General features: G+C 31.8%; 1 protein-coding gene across 2 annotated transcripts; it reads left to right on the forward strand.

Moving 5' to 3' along the window:
• Positions 1-8,667: 8,667 nt before the first annotated feature.
• Positions 8,668-17,162, forward strand: LOC129953340 (RING finger protein 11). Of its 2 annotated transcripts, XM_056066458.1 has the most exons (4): positions 8,668-9,326; positions 9,475-9,752; positions 16,500-16,674; positions 16,740-17,162. In XM_056066458.1, exons 3-4 carry the CDS (start codon positions 16,558-16,560, stop codon positions 17,061-17,063), a joined length of 441 nt encoding a protein of 146 aa, XP_055922433.1. In that variant the 5' UTR covers positions 8,668-9,326; positions 9,475-9,752; positions 16,500-16,557; the 3' UTR covers positions 17,064-17,162. The 2 variants fall into 2 exon arrangements, with proteins under 2 accessions (XP_055922433.1, XP_055922432.1); XM_056066457.1 differs by lacking the exon at positions 9,475-9,752 and having other exon boundaries at positions 8,669-9,326.
• The last annotated feature ends 619 nt before the right edge of the window (positions 17,163-17,781 follow it).

Consider the following 17,781-nt stretch of genomic DNA (forward strand, 5'->3'; position numbering starts at 1 on the left):
GAGAGATTCGATTCTCTCGACACTACTAAAACTGCTTTGGGGCGATAATGTTACGAGGAACATTGGAAGCCTATAACCCCCTCGCCTGGACTTCACCGTAGTGAAAGGCTTGACCCCGATAAAATCGAGATCGTCACTGGCTTTTTGGCGGAGCTCAGCTAAGAGCTCCTCCGGTTCCGTGCAGGAACTTATGCCCTTCAGAAGGACCGTCTTAAACTTTTCACTTTTGGGTGTGTAGCTGAAGAACTCAGCTGTGGCCTCTTTAAGCAACTCTTTTACTAGCTTGTATTCGGCCAGTGAGAAGCACTGGACCGAATAGCTCTTTTCTTTTTCATTCAAAATTTTTATAAGAAATTTGCCCTTAGTGGCCGACTTACATACCTGTTTTATGTCCTGTATGTCAACCCGGTAGGTCCTAATAGGTGGCACCTTCTCCTTCTTGGGCTGTGGTTGTTTCTGGTGTTGCTGCTGTTTCTGTTGTTGCTGCTGCTGTTTCTGCTGCTGCTGTTTCTGCTGCTGCTGTTGTTGCTGCTGCTGTTTCTGCTGCTGTTGTTGCTGCTGCTGTTGTTGCTGCTGCTGTTGTTTCTGCTGCATTGCTTTGCTTGATGTCGATGGGCCCTCAACATCCGGGCCTGTCACTGCTGATGGCGGTTTTTTCTTTTGCTCCGCTCCTGTGTTTTTATTAGCGGGCTTGGGTTGTGATTGTTTTTGCTGCTGTGGTTGTTTTTGCTGCTTTTGTTTTTGCTGCTGTTGTTTTTGTTGCAGTTGCCGTTGCGCTGCCTCTTGTTGTCGGCGCGCTTCCTGCTTCAGCTTAAGTTGGCTGAGGAGTGGCTCCATTTCCTCCTTTAGTTTCCTCAAGCTGTCTTCGAACTTACTGATGGCTGCCTGTTTAGTTTGCAGGGCCGCCATCAGTGAATTTTCTTCTTGGAGGATTTGGTCCACCTCCCCCTCCAACGATTTATTTGTTGGCGGTTCTGGCTCCGATAGGATCTTGTTCCTATATTTCGGAGACCTATACTGCCCTTCTCCACCCTCTGAGATGTAGTCTACGCTCCCAGCGTCATCACTTTCTGAGGTTTCGTGATCTGACGTCACACCTTTCGTTTTTGCCTGCATTTTTATTTTATTGGCGTTCCGCTTAGCAGGATTGGTCCGCTTCACCAAATTGGGAGATTGCCTCTTTCTCTTCACTATTGCCCAGTGGTCCGATGTATGGTCTGATTGTGTTTCGGTGATGTTTTGTACCGCTGCTTGCACAACACTTACATCACCTGATGTATTGGCAGAGGTATCTTTCGATACCCCTGCTTTCCTCTCCTTCTCCATTTGCTTTTTTTCCCAATCTATAAAATCGACGATTTCACGATTGTGAAAAAAAGCTTCTATATTTTTGGTGCGCTCCGCACGGGATTCGAACCCACGACCCTTGGCGTTGTGTTCGGACGCCACCTCCACTAGGCTACCGATTACTTATATAAAACAGTGGCACAATGCCAACTTAGCCACTGCTCAAACACTTTTAAATTTAAATTGCAAATAAAAAGAAAATTGATTTACACTTCTTCACTCGCTGGAAGTCAAAGAACGACTGTCAGTCCAATGCACTAACCATCATGCCATGGGTACTTAAAGTTGATATACTATATGGATGTGTGTTATCAGCCATTTAACGACCCCAAGAATAATGGTGTGTAAACGAAGCTCGGATTTAATGCAACAATATTATTACCTTTGAGTGACTTTTTCAATATCTGGGACAGAATTTTGCTGAGAACCATTCCATTGAGCGAAAGATTAAATGGAGCCAGCAGCAAATGGACTTCAAAAATTTAACAATCGCAATAAGATTTATTCGAAATTGCAAATAAGGAAATTTTAAAACAATTTTTACCATTGAAAATAAATTTTTAAATTTTTGAGTTATTGCAATACTTAAGTGCTAAAGGCATAATTTTCAAAAATTAATTCTTATTCCTACTATAAGTATTTTTGGCATGTGTGTATGTATTTTTGAGGCATTTTCTATTTGCATTCGTAAAAAAACCGTCCTCGATATTTAAATCAAACATAAGATTACGGTTGTAGAGAAATCGAATAAAGTGGTCCGGCTGCATGTGCTAGCTCCCATAGCGTAAACCATTGGATTGATTAAGTTTAAACTTGTAAATTGAAGATTTAACCCGATTCGTGATAAGCATTTTTTTCTGTTTCTGGTTTTGATTTTTACAAATAAAAGTTCGAAATTCAATATTTTAAAAACTGGTCACCATTTTTACAAAATTACAATGTAACACGTCTAATACAAACAAATATTTTTAAACTAAAATTAAAATATTTTATTTTTAAGAAATTAATTTGAAAAAAAACGCCTTAACGACTTTCAAATAAAATTTCTGAAAAATTACGTTTTCTTTTAAATCAAATGGTATTTAAATTTTTTTTCTGACACATGATGAAGTTCGTGTGACCCATTCGTGCATTTATTTCATTTATTTGGGTTCATATTTCAACCATCTCAAAGTGTATTAAATAAAACTGTCCATCATACATTTAATAGCTTAGTATTTTTTTTTTGTACAATGCACGGTTCTTACACTATAGCTCATAAGACTAGAGGTAGGCTCACAGGGTATCAAATTGTTTTTTGCTGCCAACACTACGAAAGCAAATCTTATTTGGGGAAATAATGATTATCTATTGTTTTGGTTTACCATGGACCCAAAAAGGACAAATTAAACCCAAGCACAGCAAACATCTTTTTTTGGTGACCTTGTGGTATTCACGAGAGAACCTAAAACTATTTTTTGTAGATTTTAATTTTGTATGAAAAAACTGACAGTTGAATTTTTATTAAAAATTAACTGTATGTTAAAAACAGTATTTTATGTGAGAACAAATAATTTTGAAGTCAATAATTTTAGATTTTGAAAAGACATTTGAGTCGAATGTTAATTTTTAACAAGTTTTAGTAATGCCTTTTTAGGCTTTTAATTTTTGTAAAAAAAAAAAACTTTAACGAATTTCAAAAACGTTATTATTCGTTTGAAGAATTCGGAGGGTGAATCATCTTTTTCAGTTTTTTTATTTACAAATATTCTTTTTTGTTATCGGTTGTGCGTATTTATTTTGCATAACACGTTTTTTCGAATCGACGATATATTCTAAAAATTAATGAATAATTTTAAAATAAAATCGAATCAAAATTTAAAAATATCGTATTTTAATATGAATCTTGGCATCACTGAAACAAAAAAACATTATAAGGCACTATTCACATGAAAGACCCGACTTAAAGGGTTTGTTCTCTTTCGGTCTACAAGCTAAATTAAGAGGAGTTTTTCCACAAGACTAAGCATGTTTTAGTTATCCAGTGCATTTCTAATGCAACCAAGCCCTTATGAATGTAATTTGTAATTAATTCGTGACTATCCTGGTTCCTTTTCAGTGTAAACTGTGCTAAAAATAATATTTTTCTGCTTTTGGCATACAAATTCTGTGATTTTGATGAATTTTTTTTTGATTTATCTTTATTGAATCTTATAACAAGGGGTATTACAAAAATGTGTCGGTCTCAGTTACTTTATGATTTTAAACTGATGCAATAAAGTATTGCATTATATTACATATTTGTTTGCAACATGGCTTTGTTCAGAATGAGATAGTAGATATTCTTGCTCAGGAGTATGACAGTTGCTTGTGACGTAGTGTCATTGATTTTGATGAGAATGTTCGTACTTCATGCATGAAGTATAGACGCACCCTACAAATGCAATGCAAACATGGCCCAATTTGAGTTGGTCCCAGTTATGACATATTAACAATAACAACGAGGTGAGTGTTTTGACAGCGAAAATGAAAATAAAACAAACGGAATGTAATAGAAATTTTTTCTTTCAAAAATATAATTGATGCAGATTTTCCATTTATAGCATCGTCAAATGGTTTTAGTTCGCAGAATAATTTAGGAGTATCAATCACAGAAGCACCAAAACTGTCGAAAACTGGATTGGTTAAATCGGCAGCATCTATCAAATCATCGATCGAGTAGTATCGCGGTCGTCGCGCTTAAGTTCACGATAAAGTGTACGAAGCTTAAAGCATGATGAGGATATCTACGATTTGAAGCCAAAGAAGAGGAATTTGTTGAAGAGAGCACTGGATTTAAAATGCAGTACAAAATTGAATTGACTTATTTACCCCTTTAAAGGTTGTTTTACAATATCCAAAACATCAAAATTATCAAGAAGCAACCTGTCTGATACCACCTCCTGAAGAACAACACTACATATCTATGATGATTTAGATGCTTATGGCCATAGTAAATAAAAGGGACTACCGGAACATAGGATTCTTCATTATGAGGACAAGGGGAAGTGCATGCAACACGTGAAGTGATTGTTCAAATTGTTGAACTCCAAGGCTGGGGTGATGAATGGAATGATCCTTTAATGCATTCCAAGTTCCCTGGTGGTTGTGCTCTTTCAAATCGTGAGAGATGCGGTAAAAATCGCAGCGACAGGCGTAGCCGCTGGAGCGAGCCTTTACAGTAGCTGGAGATAAGTTGGTTTAGGTGCATGTACCAACTTATCTGTAAGAAGTGTTTTGATTGATTGTTTGCCCAATCCTGAAAAATAGAGACCCTCTAAATTGCATAAACTATAGAGGAATCAGTCCACTTAACATCGCTTACAAAATCTCCACTGCCATAATATATGAACGTCTAAAGTTGACGATGCAACAACCTGATAGCGCTACCTTAAGTAAGTAAGCTCTTGATTGTTAAGGTTTTTGATTTGAAAAGAAATAGATTTTGTTAAATATTTAGACAAAACAAAATAATTTGCAAAAACTTACTTGAAGAATCTCAATTTGAATGTTTTGGTTTTAAAATCGAATCTGTGGAACTGTAATTTTTTACAAGAATTCCATAATTTGTTCTTGTACTCCAATCTGACATTTTGCCTTTTTCCACCACTCACGTGTATTCACCGATATGGAGTTTGAAAAAGTTCACCTCAAATAAAATTTGAGGGTGTTTCAGACTAGACGGGTACCCGTCGTCGGTTCTCTGAGAAGTATACATTTCTCTATATAACACAGTGAAATTCATTAGGTTATAATTATAAATTGTATATATATTTCTTATAGTAGTCCTATGGAACGAAAATTTTTATTTCATCTCTACGCCGTTTATGGCGCTGCGTGTATCAAAATGCTTGGTAGGAAATCAAGAATGAGGAGAAAATTACTAAAGAAAGAATGAGAAAAGTAAATTTGTTTAGGTTCCATAAGCATTAATATGTTCGAGGGAGATAGCCAAAATACAAATTTCAAACCAAAAAGGAATAATATTTGTTTACATTTTTGTTTTGCTTTCACGCGTGAATGTAGAGGAGATGTGCATATGTATTCATATGCTTGTAGCTATGTATACTTTAACGTTGTAGGTATTTTGAATTTAAAAATTGTCGTTAGATTTTAAATTTTCAATTTTTGTTAAAAATGAAATGTTGCCATATTTGGCATATACAAATACATATGTTTGTAGCTACATATGTATACAATAACGATGTAGGTATTTTGCAATTAATAATTCTCATTTCATTTTAAATTTTCAATTTTTGTTATAAATGAAATGTTGCCATATTTGGCATATGATGCATTGAAGATTTTAAATATATTCAGTTATTTTGTTGTTGTTATTCTTGCGTATTATTTTTTATTTGTACGCATCAAGTATAAACACAATCAAAAATTAAAATTTATTCAAAACTAGGTCGATTTTTGTTTTTTTAACGGCTAAATAGGGTGTACTGAATTGAATTTTAAATTTTTATATAAAAACATACAAATAAATAAATACAATATAATATGAAACTAGGTTCAAAAATTAACCTTACAGGTATCAATGCCTTAATTGGAAAGATATAAGCCTAATATATAAGATATCGTGATTTTGACAGAATGGAATTGTTTCTTGTGTGGAGATATCATTATGATAACATTAATTGCTTCTATGGAACTCTTCGATTCATATAGCCCAGAACATTTTACTTTTTTCGGTTTGAATCTTTTAAGGTCTTTTCTTGTAAAAGATACAAACATGCTTGTAAGTGTATTGCATGCCGAGTTTGCACCTTGTTTCAAGAGTTTTTTTTCGGCGGGCATTTTAATTAACATGTCTCGGAATTTAGCAACAAAAACTTCTCAAAAATGGATATCTTATCAGGACAAATAGCCCATTTGACTCTAGTTGGGATCTTACTAAAGAATTCGTAGATAGAGTCCCTTTTAAAGTGAAGGGAGATTTTGTACCTGTTATCTTTTTGGCAAGACTGGTTTAAACAGTAGACGCACGTTTCGTGTTTTGTTTCACTATCAAACGTCTTCAGTTTGGTCTATAATTGCACCATAATTCGTCTAACAAACGAACAACGCTTGCAATTTATTGAATTGAAATATAGAAAATTGGACTAAGCGAATGGACCCCTTGAGGCGCGGTCAAGTTCAACATCTGCATGAAATAATCTTCAAAAATTAAATTATATGGACCGTACTATCCATTCAAATAAAGATTTCATGCATTTTCCCGAATTGTATGCGTTTGTTTTTAACTTTCATATAACTTTTAAAAATTCATCCTTTATAAATATATACATATACCTACATATAAAACGGGCAAACTAAAGGAATTACATGAAACTACATTTTTGGTATAAAAAAGATAAAATATATTTTTTTTATTTAAGAGTCATATCAAAAATAAAGACACCCTATTGAATTGAAAAACAAATATATTACAAAATATATTATATTCACTACCTACCGCAAAAAATACTTTTGCTGTACTTTTTTTGCGTTGTTATTGTTTCTCTTATAAATACTTTTTCTATTTCTTGCCAAAGCATAACCGTAAAAACTTTCCTCTTTAAGTATAATATGCATACACACATATAATGTCAAAACGTTGTTGCTATTGTCTCCCTCGATCTCCTACTACATTTGCATATGTTCTTCTCTATTTTCTATTCTTTAATTATTGTTGAATTTTCCCTCATTCTTAACTATTGAGGGGTATAAAAAAAGGGATCAAATTCAATCATCTCCACGCCTCTCAGATGTCGCTTCGATCGTTTTTCTTCATAAGAGTACTATAGAAAATATATATACAAGGAATTATACGATCCCCCATTTTGAATTTTGTTTACCTCTCATATATATTCACCGATAGCGAATTTGACAGATTTCACCTCAAATGGACTTTGAGGGTGTTTCAGGTAAGACGGGTACGTCGGGACTCTAGATAATATAATTCCTCTATATGGACCAACGAATGGTCCTCTCTATTTTCTCAAACAATTATTTTGATTCGATTTCCTAAGAATTCTCTATTGCACATTTAAAAAATGAAGAAAGAACTGCAAAGATAATTTGATTGTTTGGTGAGAATAAATGGTGAATTTTGTCTATGTTTCTTTTACCTTCTCCTCAAACCGCTTGAAAAATGTTTCAGAAATCTTAGAAATATTAACTGCTCGCTCAATTATGAATGGTTTTAGTTCTCACAACGCAGTCCTATTATTGTATAGTAAGGGGTCGGTTAAGTAAAATCCATCCGTAAAATGTTTGTTTTTAGTTTTTGAACATGTTACAGATTTTTTCTAGCAAAAGATTGATGCAATAAGATGCTATGTTCAAGTTTTTTTTAAAGAAAGAATACATTTAAAGTTTTATTTAATTTATAAATTCATTTTAATTTATTCAATGATGAAATTTAATTTTACTGAACAGCTGACTGCCAAAGGCCAAAAAAAATCCATTTCGTTTTATTGGTGTTACTGTTGGTGTTTCAATTTTGTACTGTTCCGATCACATCATTAAAAATTTTACTAAAGAAAGCAACAGTAAAAAAAGCGAAGCCTCGAAGTGACATTTAATTGGAGCGAATTTCCTTCAGATTTTTTAAAGTTATGTAGGAGTCTTAATAGAACATATTTTAAATATTAAGGCTAGGAAACATATTTAAGTCATAGAAAAAAATATTTTCTTTTTCGGACCTAATCCTACTTTTTTTGTATTTCATTTTTTGAGCCTAAAACAAGTTTTTTGAATTGATAGCACGGAGGCGTACTAACAGCTAGGTATCCTCCTGCTTCGGATCAATATAGGATTTGGTTAGGGTGCGAGTTTGGCAAAGTACTTTTTGCATTTGAGCACTTAAATCAAAATTTTGCATTTGATCACTTAAAACAAAAAAATAATTATGGCAACACTGAACAAAAAAACAGGGAAGAAAATCAAAATCAAGCATTTTTGCATGTTTTGTATGTAAGAAAGTGAACTTTGAAAATTAATTTAAAATAGAAATAAATATTTCCTCGGCCTTAAATCGCTATAGTTATTATTTATTTGCATATATATATATCAAATAAAAATTTCGTACTGCGGTAATGGAATGTGGAGCCATATTATTTAATGACGTAAATTTACTGATCGCTATAAACGCTCATCAGTAATATATATCAGATTTCTCCTGTTTCAAATTTTATTGATGGATTTTACTGATATCTGTAACCGTCCCCTTAAAGATTAGAGAAAGTTTGTAATGTACTAGACTTTAATTTTTGTAGTTTGGCTTCACTGTTACATCTCAGCTGCTGTGTATTTTTCTTATCAAGACCATGCCCAGTAGCCAAGACAAAAAGAAAATAAAACTTTAGAAAAGTTGATCAAGATGACGGTGAAGTGAAGAAAATGTATTCAATTTTAATTTCACTATTAAATAATGTGAATACTATAATTAAATTGACTTTGCTAGTGTGATTTAGAAATAATTCAAACTTAAAATATAAGAAGACGCAAATAACAAAAGAAATACGACATTCAGAAGGAACACACAACAAGAACACAGAAATAAATGTCAATTTTCTGCTAAGACAACTTAGCTCTACGTTGTATTTCCAATAAGAAAAGGACAACTTTAATAAGAAAAAAACATTAATGGTGCAAAATAAATAAATAGGCAATAATAAACCAATTGCCATCTAGAGAAACAAAAATACCAGTGGGATCTATAATATTATTACACCTACATAAACAAAGAAAAATTAACAATAATAATTCTCAACAAGTCATCACAAACGAACAGATGCAATTTCATAAGATTGGTAGCAGGCAGCGGTGATAAAAGAAATTATTCCACTTGGCTTCTTGCAATAAGACGAAATAAAAACATATGAATACAACCAGCAAGTGAGAACAACAAACACTGAAAGCTGCTGCGAATTGTCTACTGCTGTTGGTTGTTCTTCCGTGACAAAGAAAGGGTAGATATATTGACTATAAAACTTTTTTCTTTTTGTTTAATTTAAATATTTTTCTTTTAAGTAAATCATTTAATTTATAAATGTATTCCCTTTGTTCGGGGTCTCCTGCATTTTATCTTTTCTATAATTGTACATTTATCCTCTAAAGGTCGTCAAGGGGTTATTCAATTATTGCCGGTGTGCGGTCCTAGGCTAATTTTGACTAAATTTCTTATCCTAATTAGCATCGCGACAATGATGATCAACATTAAATTATTCACTTATATTCCTTCTTTTGTCTGTTGAGTCTTCTATTGAAACTTATTCTAATGCTGAGTTCAAATAAAGTGACAATCAAATGGAATAATGAATCTTGGATTAAAGATCCATCCATGAATTATCTGGGATTTCATCATAGTTGTGAGATGAAACGAAGACATAATGTATGTAAGTTGGTCTTGATTTTATATTATAACCTCAGACATGTGCCAGGAAATTACAAGTTTAGTTTAAAAAAAAAAATATTTTAATTTTAAACTTTACTATTGACTTCAACAAAAAAATCTACAACCTAATGTGAAATCATGAAATTTATTGTTGAAATCCTTCAATTTAAAATGCAAGGATTGAACCGTAAGAACTTAAGCTGTTAATTGTGTTCCAATGATTAAAAAACATACACTGTTTTGAAAATTATGTAAATCATTTGTAGTAACTAAAGCCATTATACTAAAAGGCGTACGGGTGTCTTAAAACACTCCTATCAAAGAGTGAAGATAGTTTCTAATCAGTGTCATAACTTACTGCGTTCGTATTCACAAATTCGTTGTTATATTAACAAACACCATAGTTTTAAAACCCTTTACAATTTACAACTAATAATAGGAAATAACTTAAGCCCTAAAATATACTCTCCTTTCATAGCCTTTTAACCGCTCTTAAACAAGTGCAATTAAATTCATGTAGCATTAAATAACTCTCAATATTGTTTTGTGAAATTTGAATTCATTAATTATTTTGATGAGCGTAATACTCTGATTGAATATCATGATCCTATAATCTTTGCTGCCCAAGAAACGCACTGACCCTTTGACCAGGTGATAAGTTTTTTAAAAAAAGACTCAGCCAATGATACTAGTACTCAAGTTAGTTCTTTAGTTTTTTAACTATTATTTATTCTCCACTTTTCAGTTCGATTCCTTGCTTGCATTACAGTGACCATTTCCCTGTACTAAACTATTAAATATGGCAACCAAAGTTTATGGCCTATACAAAGGACATTATTCAAAAGAATTGAAGTGTCTTTAAAGCCAATTCCACATCAATTAAGTAGCCCTGTTGTAAAAATCAATTTGAACTACCGTAAACTTTGCAACTTTCGAGGTTGGTCCACCATTTTCTGGTGATTCCAAATCACTTGCCATTAACATCGTGGCATTTAAATTACACTTTTCAAATGGATTTTGATAGAATACATTCAAAAACTCCAATAAAAATCTATCACGTCAGGTGTTTTAGATATGACTTTTTGAAATTTGAAAAAAAACAAAAGCTTTTTTTAGCAATCTAAATTTATGAAGTATATAGTTTATTTTGCTAGTACATTACTTATTAGCAACAATAGCAAGTTATTAGCCAGTAAGCAAAATTTATAATGATCTAAACGACAAACAATTTCAGAACTTGTTACAGCATCAACAAAAATGCAAGTTTTATGTATCAAAAGCAAACTTTATTATTACCTTGGAATTATGACAAATAATTATAATAATGATAATTATAATAATGAATTTGTTAAGAACAATAAAATCTTCCTTAACCTGAAAAAATGTCATAAATCTAAAAACAACAATATTACAAGGTACGCAATGAAGTTACTAAAACAAAATAGTTTCTACTTCGTATGCCTAAGGTAAAACAAATTCGAAATATCAATAAATAAAAATACGTAATAGTCAAAAACTTTACATTTTGTAAAAAAAAAAATCACTTACCAAAATGTCCTAAAGTCGAAATCGACTTAACTTGTCAACCATAAAAATAAGAATCACATTGAATTACAATAGTTCAATATTTTAAATAAAGAAGTACATATACATTTAAATAAAAGTTATTTTGTAATATAAAAACATCATTAAAGTTCGGAATCAGCGAATTGGGTAATCGCAAATAATAATGAAACGAGTCTAAATAAATGTTTTTTTTTTCCTGCAAATAAAATTACTTCAATATCAGAACTAGATACAAATCAATAAAAAAAAGATATTTTAACAAAGTGAGATATTTTACAAAAATGTCAACTACTATAAATTGATCTACACATTTATAGCTATAACAACTAAGAGGTCACTTCAATAGTAAATTTTCACAATATCAAAGTGTAATCGACGAATTTTCTTGATGTCTTGTGACTTGTGAAGCGAAAAATTTAGTCTTGTAGTCTTGACTTTTATTTGCCAATGACCTTAAGTTGTATCGTGGAATAAAATGTTTATCTGATTGTCATTTACTTCTTGAAGATGTACTTAGATTAACAGAATGGTGTCAGTCTAATTTTCTCCATCTTAATACATATTTCCAAATGCCAAGTTATGTCGTGTTTTAGTCATAGTACCCCTATTCTAATCAATTATGAACTTAATCATGTAACTTTAGAACGCGTTGAATGTAAGAAGGACCTTGGGGTCCTTGACATTCCTGTCACACATTGACTGTATGGATAACAAGGCTAATCAAATGCTAGGGTTTTTAAAAAGAAACACAAGAGAGTTCAAAGATCCATATTCTCTTAAGTCAGTTTTCAATTCTCTGGTAAGAATTGTGTTGGAGTTTTCTAGTGTGTTTGGAATCCTTTTTATAGAAACTCCTGTAATACAATTGAAAAAGTTCAAAGAAACTTTACCCGATATTTAATTTTTAAAATACATTGGCGAATTCAGATGCCAACCTACAAAACAAGGTGCTTATTATTCGATATTAAAACTCTGGAAAGTCGGGGTACTTGCTTCTCTGTTATGTTAAAATGTCCTAATTATTTAAATCTTATCTTTTCATCGCACAGGCCTTAATGAGCCAATTTCTGATTGCATCAGGGAAACGAATGCTGTATGTAATAAAATAGATATTTTTAGAAGTTGTTCAAGAGATACCTTCAAATTGTATGTTTAAAATGAATTAACTATTCAATCAGCTGAACTTTTTTGTTAATTATAATTATTATTGTTGAGTTTTTGTTTTTCTCGTTCATATAAATATTATATTTATTATTAATAAATCAAAGTTATTATGTATATCCTAGTCTGTAAGAGTTAGATATCTGCTTGATGATTAAATAAATAAATATTCAATTGAAAAAGATCTAAGGTAAATTCAAGCTTATGAGATTCAATTGAGTAAAAAAAATCGATACTCGTTAAATTGATAATTTCAACCCAATGCAAATACTTTACAAAAATGTCACTGATTTTACGTCTTACATTTGCTTTGCTTTTTGTCTGCTCGGAGGAAAATCTTTAGAGAAAAATGTTTTTATAAAACTGAATTGACTTTATTTTCAGAAATATTTCCCTCTGTAAATTTGAATTGGGGAAATCTCAGAGGCTTACAGCGGACCTGCACAACGCGACAATATTGATGGGATATGCTTTGTGCAAAATGGTAGTCTTTCTATACAAAGATGATAAGACAAAAGCAGGTGAATTGCGATTTCGTGTAGGAATTTTATATTCTTGGTTGAGATTTTATATTTTTGATGATTGTATTAGGGAATTATAACTTGAACTATTATAGGCAAGTAAATATGTAGGTATGGTATTCTTATAAAATAATAAATAGACAGATAAATGTTGGTAAATTGTGCCAACTAGAATTTACTATCCCAAAAGCTGTTTCTTTTAGCATGAGTTTACATGTAGCTATCGGTATACCTATCTTCTCCCTTTGAGGTGAAATAGGTATGATGGTTCTATTTTTAGCGAGTTCATCGGCTCTACAATTTCCTGTGATGTCTCTGTGGCCCGGCAACTAACAGAGGTGAATGTTAAATTGCTGTGCCATCTCCATAAGAGACGATCGACAATCGAGGGCCGTTTGAGATTTGGTTGAGACACCGTCAAGAGATTTAATAGCAGCCTGACTGTCAGAGAAGATGCGGATATCAGAAGTTGATATCACGTTTTCTCTTAGCCAGGAGAGAACCGCTTGAAAGACGCTACAATGATTAGCGAGGCGGAATGAGATGCTTAGATTAACCTTTTCTGAGTACACACCACTACCAACTCCCTCATTTGTCTTGGATCCATCTGTATAAAGTGAATGCTTTTGTCATTCAGGAGTTTTTTGTCTTCCCATTCATCTCTAGATGGAAAAGATACCTGGAAGTTTTTTTTCCAAATTGGGGTTTTGGAATAGTGTAGTCTATGTACTCTTTGGTATAGAACCAAAGAGGTTCAAAATGATGGAGTGCTCCACATTGTTGTTGGTCCATTGAAATGAGGCGTTGAGTCTTATAGCTGTAATCGCTGCTATTTTTTTGCGGAAGATGTCGAGGGGTGTCAGATGGAGGAGAATGTCTAACGCTGCTGAGGGTGTGGTTCTCAATGCCCCGTATTGGTCGGATGACCTATGTGGATAGCCAATAAGTTATGCGAGGTTGAAAACCTCATTTGTTTCCTATGGCTTTCTTGTAAAGGAAAAGAACTACTGTAGCTTTTTTAACTCTTTCCTTAATGTTAGGTTTCCAACTTAATTTGTCGTTCAAGATATTTGGCTTCATTGGTTAAAATTAGTGGTACACCTTTTTTTTGAAGGATTAAATTAAATTAATCAATGTCTTCTATCGTTCACGAGCTTTCGAGAACCGACCATCACTTTTTACCAAATGTTGCGTACTATTTTTGGTAGATTTTAATTTTTTATGAAAAAACTGAATAGTGAATTTTTATAAAAAAAATTACTGAATGTCGAAAACAATATTTTCAGTGAGATAAAATTTGAAGCCAATATTTTTAATTTTTTGTAAAGATATTTGTGTCAATAGTAAATTTTTACCAAACTTTTAGTAATGTTTTTATTTTTTGTAAGAAAACTATCAATTCGATTTTTCTCAAAATGTGTCCGAATGTTGAAAACAATATTTCTTATAAAATAAAATAAGATGGAAGCCATAATCTCAAAGTTTTAAAAAGGTATTTGAGTCGTAATCAATTTTTATCTACTTTGAGTGATGTTTTTTTTTACAAAAAAGTATCAATTCGATTTTTCTCAAAATTTTACCAGATGTTAAAAACGTTATTCTCCGTTGCACAAAATTGTTTTTGAGATAAAATCATTTTTGATCATAAAATTTTCGAGGTGACAAATATTTTTGTTCAATTTTTTGTTTTATAAAAAAAACTGGTAATTGGATTTTGCTTCCAGAAATATACTTACGTTACAATATGTAATATAAAATGTAATTCAGTTCTCTAGTGCTATTTGCTCGTGAGATATTTAGGGTTGACCAAAATGTTTACCTTTTTTTAAATTGCTTTGGTAAAAAAAAATACACCCACGCAATTTTTTGAGAGTCCTATCTGCATCATTATCTGTATAAAAAAATGTATTTGAAGTTCTGGTTCTTGAGCTATGGACGACGTTTGTACAAACGTTCACACGCACGCACAGACATCTCTCTAAATATCTTCTATTTCGATTCTATGGACCTTGAAACGTCGCGAAATGTCAACATTTTTAATTCGACAAATCAGACCGATTACAACAACTTCCTATGGAAAGTTAAAAATATTTACTTCGACTCTATATTTACGAAAATATACTTATTGATAGTTAATAACTAAAACAAATTTCAAACAACATATATACATAGGTATGTCCTGTAATGTGCCCTCTAAGGTGTATTGTTTAATATTTATTTATTAAAAATGATACAATAGAAGTACGATTGGAACATAAATAAAAGGAATGGATTTGTGTTTTTATTTAAAACTACATATTTATAAATACTGTGCCTACCTATCAACTAATCTCAAACATGAATTCCTTATGGTATTTTATATTATTTAATATGATTTAAAATCACAAAAATATATATAAACCAGCATAAAAGTTTTCATATATGCGTTTCGCCCCGATTTAATGGTTGGGCTCATCTTGTCGAACTATCCCGAATAAATCGAGATTCCATAAGCAGACTTATGAAAGTAAAAACAAAAAAAACTAAAATAAGATCATTAACAGCTGATGCAAGCATACAAACATTTCTTTCATCCCCTTATTAGACACAATATTAAGACATTTTTGTTTTACTTTGTAATTTTTCAAATTTTCATTGATATAAAGAGAAAACAAAAACAATCGACCTTCGTATTTGAAAACATATTTAAGGATGGGCTCAAATAGAATGAAGGAAATTTTGACTTTTTGGGTGGACAAATAATTATCCCTTATTCTGGTTGTTTATGACTTTTTGGTCGCCTTAAAAGTTTCTGCTCATGAGAGTACTATGGTTTTCATATACAAAGTTAATAGTCATTAAGGTATGGGTTGTTCAAAAAACTAAAATTTAAATAGGAATTACAAGCATAAAAAAAATTCAAATGCAGGTTTAAGAACTTACTGATACCGAGAAAGCATTAAGTCACCTCATGAACAATACATCAAGTAATGTTGATCCGAAGAAAAAAAAGACGAAAAAGCAGTAGCAGAAGATACTTTTTAAACAACAAAAAATCAGCAATATGGAACCCATATTACTTTGAGATTATTCTTTACTTTTATTTTTCCTCTCAGTTGATCGATTATATTTTTTGTTGATGCTAAGGCTCTTAAGAGCCATGATCGTTGACAGTTAGAAAGAATTGCCGTTTTTTCTCATGTTTGTGAACATTATAGCTTCGAAAATAGCTTAGACTTCGGCAGTAACTATTAAGGTCGAATTTGCCGAGAGGTTTTTTGGAAACACTTGTAAATAGAAGATCCAATTCTTTAAAATTTGATAGCAAGAAACCTTTGTAGTGCGGTGTTTATAAACTCAGTTTTTAATTTCCATCCTGAAAGACCTTAAGTTGGTTTGAATTGGAATATTTGTGTTTGTCAGATAGCAACTGAACTCTCATTTACCTTCATTTTATTAATTTAATAATACAAATTAAATAAATGTTAAAATATTTTATTTATTTCCCCTTGCAAATGAAGACTAACTCTTGTTGGTTGGAGGTCTAAACAAGGAGTTTATTAACAATACAATCATAAAATGGGAAATTGTTTGAAAATCTCGAATGCCGACGATATATCTTTGCTGCGAGGCAGTGATAATGGAAGCGGACGTGATTCCTCATCTGATCAAATTGGACCATTGCCGATATATTCTGTAAGTTATAAAATGGGTTGTCATAAATCAATTTTATAATTTTTCGTTTCTTTTGTCATACCTAGGAAATTCTTCAACCAGTTTTCTACCCATCACCATCAGTTAGTCGACCAGTTTCACATCTCACTGAAGAAGAACAAATTAAAATCGCCAAACGAATTGGCTTAATACAACACCTTCCAATCGGTTCATACGATGGATGTAAAAAATCCCGCGAATGTGTTATTTGTATGATTGAGTTTTGTGTTGGCGAATCGGTTAGATATTTACCGTGTATGCATATATATCATGTTAGTTGTATTGATGACTGGCTTATGCGCAGTTTAACATGTCCAAGTTGTATGGAACCAGTAGATGCGGCTTTGTTAACAAGCTACGAAGCAACATAATATATTTCTATAATTTTTGTTTCTAATATTATTTTATGGGTCTTATATATATATACATACATATATACTACATATAATATATATATATATGTAAAACTACACTATGTACATATTTATATTTAAACTTAGGATAAAATTAGGTATTAAATGATATGTTTTATCAGATTATCTTGCTTAAAACCATTTAAAAAATGTATTTTTATTTAATGCGGCGTTAATACTGAAAATAGTCTTGATAATGATTTTGGTTCAGCCCGATTCTAAATGAAAATTCAAAGGGAAATATTTCCCTTTTCACTTTTCTCATATTCTAAACGAAAAATTCTCGGGAATTTTGTTTCCTTTTCTCTTTTCCCTTATTATAAACTAACTTCGAATGTGGGAAAAAATACTCCAAGAAAAAAGTAGGCATTCTAAATGTCAAAAGAAGGGAAATAAAAAAATGTATTTGGCGCGAATTTCTTCCCGATAAATTTGGTGGGGAGTTTAATCAAAATGTAAGTTTTTTTTAAACAATAAATGTTAAAATTTTAGTATTTTAGGTCTAAAACAACAAACAAGCGCCAGCTTCAAATTCAAATGCTTGTGGCTTCCAGAAAGGAAGCAAGGAGGAGGTGTTATTGTCTTGGCATACGGCTGCAAATGCTTTAAATTCATCTGGACCACCAAGCAAAAACTATCAGAATGGAAGAAGGTACATTTTTTAAACGAAAGTTCA

This window comes from Eupeodes corollae, chromosome X, assembly GCF_945859685.1.
Source record: "Eupeodes corollae chromosome X, idEupCoro1.1, whole genome shotgun sequence".
NCBI lineage: Eukaryota > Metazoa > Arthropoda > Insecta > Diptera > Syrphidae > Eupeodes > Eupeodes corollae.

Bases quoted from the DNA above. Each gene is read 5' to 3' on its own strand.
- LOC129953340 (XM_056066458.1), top strand. From the start codon at position 16,558: ATGGGAAATTGTTTGAAAATCTCGAATGCCGACGATATATCTTTGCTG. The intron at 16,675-16,739 runs GTAAGTTATAAA...TGTCATACCTAG, and splicing joins GACCATTGCCGATATATTCT to GAAATTCTTCAACCAGTTTT.